The 4,376-nt window shown below is 36.9% G+C and overlaps 1 protein-coding gene across 1 annotated transcript; it reads right to left on the bottom strand.

The window, feature by feature from the left end:
- Positions 1-3,131: 3,131 nt before the first annotated feature.
- Positions 3,132-3,815, bottom strand: LOC141660150 (uncharacterized). The gene has a single exon (XM_074467110.1). The coding sequence runs from the start codon at positions 3,813-3,815 to the stop codon at positions 3,132-3,134; it is 684 nt and encodes a 227-aa protein (XP_074323211.1).
- Positions 3,816-4,376: the final 561 nt, after the last annotated feature.

The raw sequence follows: 4,376 nt of genomic DNA, 5'->3' as shown, positions 1-4,376 counted from the left end.
AATAGGCAAGTATTTCTTATTTCAAAATCAAAGCCCTCGGCTGTAGCACGAAATGACAATGATTTAAAAATAAGAACCACTTTCTACCATGTTGGAAGGCTATGACCGACACAAGCTCGTTGTGTCATTGGCCAATTACTACTTGATATTATTTAATTTTAGAGGGATTATATTACATTACAATCATAATCATATTATAAAGAGATTCTTCCTTTTAAATTAAATATTTCAAATCGATAATCAGATGATTCCCAGATCGGGTGAAGCATTGTCAAGAGGCGTCACTTAATAACCCTTTCTTACAGATAGAAATCTGTTGTTGACAGAATCATCCTTTCTCTCAATATTGAAAATTCATATTCAATTACGTGTCTCATAAACACAAGAATCTCATGATCGTATTCATAATATTTATTATTAAGGCAAGAAACGATTCCTATTCTAGATTTTCTAGAGCACGTCTTATATTGATTTAAGTTCACCTAAATCTATCATCGCATGGTAAACATAGGCATATATCTCATATATAAAATTAAATAAACAAGTAAATGTAAAGTGCAATAAAGTAAATGTGTTTGGTTATGGCCCCATCCTATGTGATCTTTATCAAGCTCATGATAAAGATCAAGGTCAATCTAATATGGTGATGGAAATAAATACAACTATTTATTACATAAGTCTTCTTCTTTGTTTAGACTTCTTGTACGCCTCGTCTTCTTCTTTGTATCACCTCCATTGGATAGCCTTCTTGAGTCTTCAATTACATTACATGATTTAAAGTAAAACTAATCTAATGAACTTACAAGAATAACTTGAGTTACCTTCGAGATTTATGATTACAAAGATTGACGACATGCAAGTCGTATTTAAAACCAAAACCAAAACCAAAACCAAGGTCGAAAGGCCATAACCATCCACCATGCTCATACAACACATAAAAGCATGTTAAAACACATAATCTGATCTTAACATATCATATTATCCATGATCTTATCATAAAAAAAATATGACAAAAAACAGAAAAATCAGAATCAAATCGGAAAAACAAGAATCACTGTTTACGGGAAGTAAACGACATCAAACGCCTTACAGACGAGTTGTTGATAGCATTAGCTATCAGTTTTGTTCAGACGCTCGTTTACCTATGGAATAGGGTATTCATTTTATTCTCATATGATTCTCATAATTAGAACAAACATAAATCATGTATATATCAGTATATATACAGATTACATAATCATCTTATGATTATACAACTCACATGAATATCATATATTCAAAACCATACATATATAAGCATATTATATCAACATCAAATCATGGCGAATCACGTACATGCTCATATATCGAAAACAGTTAAACACATAAACGAATTAAAAACTTTTCGCAGGTAGCTCTGATGCCATTGAAGGGTTTTTAGCACATAAACGCAACGAAAACATAAATTTAAATCTTAAAAAAACTGAAACCCTCCGCAGGATCCATGCGAAAAATAATATTTAATTCGTAGTTCAATATGTTTACCTTAAAAAGCTTTACGTTAATGGAAAAATGGAGGTCTTTAATAGCGATCCAAGAACGATGAGCGGAGATTCCTAGCAGCTGCTCCTCAAGTGTGAAGCACTCCGCCGGTATCCACCAAGAGAACAATATCATGGAGGAGGAAGAGGTTGAGAGAATTAGTTGCCTCCCTCTTGTTCTACTTTTGAATTAGGGTTAATTATTTGGGTTGAGGCAAATAGGGTTTATAATAGTATATTTATAGGCAAAATTTTTAGCTGAAAATTTTCCATAAAATACTATTATTATTAACCCTTTAATTGATTATTCTTATTAACCAATTAACTAATAATTAAAACACCTTTTAATCATTAATCCATTTTCTAAACACATTAGAAAAGTAATTCTCTCACTTGATTTAATTTCCAAAATTAAATTCTTAATTAATAATATTAAGAATTAATTAAATCTCATTTAATCAATTATTAAATCTGCTAATTAATTATTTATTTCACAAATAAATAATTACCAGCCATTATTAATTAATTCCTCCACCATTAAATCATTCTCTTTTATGGTGTGACCTTGTAGGTTCAATATTAAGCCGGTAGTAGAAATAAATAATAATAAAACTATTTTATCATTATTTATATAAATTCTCTAATTCATTAAATATGATTAATTAATAAATTAATCATATTTATTCTACATCGTGAGTGATATTTCTCAGCATATCGCGACAATCCGGATAATACGAATTCACTACTTAGAATACCAATAACCTATTCAGTGAGTAGTTACCGTACAATCAATTCCTTCTATCCTGCAATGTCACGATTAAATACAAGGCATGGAACTTGTGTCAAGCCTATCTTATTTAATCATTTGCTTTCCCATTCACTATGCTTAGTTCTATTTAATGTAAATTAGAAACTCCTTTCTAATTTCATTCACTCTGGCCAGAGATTCCTGAACTAGCATAAGTGGATCAGCATTGAACATTCTCTTCCTTCACTGGAAGGGGTAGATCCTTTATTGATCATACACTATCTTCGTGTACAAATTCCTATACCACTAGAGCCCTTATAATTGTCCCTGGAGAATAAGAACTAAACCAAAGTATAGTTCAGTGTACACAAGATGACTATGATGACCTCAAGTCTAAGGATACTTGTACAACTATCACTATGTGAACAACTGCTGACACGTGAGTGAACTCCATCAGTTGTTCAGCTGTGAGAGTCATGTTCAGTGAACTTATTCTATAATAAGCACCTACATACTAGCTATAGTGTCACCACACAAATGTCTATGAGAACAAACATCCTTCATAATGAAGCAAGCATAGTATGTACCGACCTTTGCGGATTACTAATTACCAGTTAGTAATCCTACGACCAGGAAATATTTAAGTTTAGAGTTATCATCTTTTAGGTCTCATTATTATGATCTCATCATAATCCATAAAAACTTTACTCTAAACTATGGTATATCTTATTTAAACACTTAAATAGATAAAGTCCGCAATAAAACCAAAACAAGTCTTTTATTAATATCAAAGAAATCAAAACAGATTACATAAAAGTTATTCCTAAATCATCATACATGATTGGACTTAGGACACATCTCTTTCAATGGTATGCACAATACTTCGAAGTGTCCCTTTTATTATAGCATGTGAGAGGGGTTGCCTTCCTGAACACCCCCTTCCCAGCATATGTAGCATATATGTGGTCGATAGAGGCTACCAGAGGGGTGTGTGTCTGCCATTTGCTTATATAAGGCCTTCCCGAGTCTTTGGAGGTCTCTTTGCCCCGGACAGACTTTTTTGGGCTCGAACTACGCCGATATGTCTTCCTCCTCTCGTCAGGGCTTGAGGATCGGTCCTTCTTGTCTCGATAGCTCTCGCTGATTTTCAGCTCTTTCATTGACTTCTCTACCCTCTTAAAGGGTTCAGCTTCCTCATAGAACTCGGCCAAGGTTCTTGGCTCACTTTCTTGGAGGCTCTTCCAAAATTTCGATCCTTCTTTCAACCCTGCTATCAAGAAATTCTTGATGGTCTCCTCACTGGCTCCCCTCACCTTGGGGACCTCGGCGTTAAACCGACGAAAGTATTCTTCCAGGGGCTCCCCCTCCCTTTGCTTGATGTTGGCTAACGTGGCCACATGAGGTGTGTAGTGGAGGGTGGACTGAAATTGTCTAACGAACAAGTCCTCCAATTGCCTCCACATCCTTATGATAGCCGGTCCCAACTTGGAGAACCATTGTTGGGCACTACCTCTGAGTGATGCCGCGAAGAGTCTGCAGCGGGTCATCTTCGGCACCTGATAGACTTCCATCTCAATGTTAAGTTGTATAAGGTACTCCACCGGGTCGGCTTCGCCGTTGAATAGAAGGTCGGGGTTGTGCCTAAATACCCGAGGTAGGGGGGATGATCGGATAGCAGCCTTAAATGGAGAGGGGGCAGTCGAGGCTGGGCTCTTCTCTCACTCCATCTCATCTAAGATCCTTCTTAGGTCCCTTACTCTAACAATTTCTTCTTCTCTGTCACCCCCCGCGTTACTCGAATGGTGTGAGCCCTGAGGTCGCTCTCTGCGTCCCCCTCCTCCGGCTCGCGTTTGAGACTCCTCTTCTCGATTGTCTCTGCGCATACGTCGCTCCTCTCTTCTGAGTGAGGTGTGTTGACGTCTTTCCGGAGGGGTTGCTGCCCGCTCTCTTTTCGAGCCTCTCTGATCCACGGGCTTTTTCTCTTCTCTCTCCTTCTTGCAATTCTCTATTTTGAGCCTGAGGTCGTGCTCACTTAGTTTTTTACCCACTCGGTCTAGCACGCTAGTCGACCTTGCCTCAGATGAAGCTGGCTTCTGCCCCGACCTCAT

Source organism: Apium graveolens, chromosome 5 (assembly GCF_009905375.1).
Source record: "Apium graveolens cultivar Ventura chromosome 5, ASM990537v1, whole genome shotgun sequence".
NCBI lineage: Eukaryota > Viridiplantae > Streptophyta > Magnoliopsida > Apiales > Apiaceae > Apium > Apium graveolens.
Note: the sequence above shows the minus strand (reverse complement) of the source record. Positions and strands in the feature narration are given on the sequence as shown.

Excerpts from the sequence above, each read along its gene's own strand:
- LOC141660150 (XM_074467110.1), bottom strand. The coding sequence starts at position 3,815 with ATGACCCGCTGCAGACTCTTCGCGGCATCACTCAGAGGTAGTGCCCAA.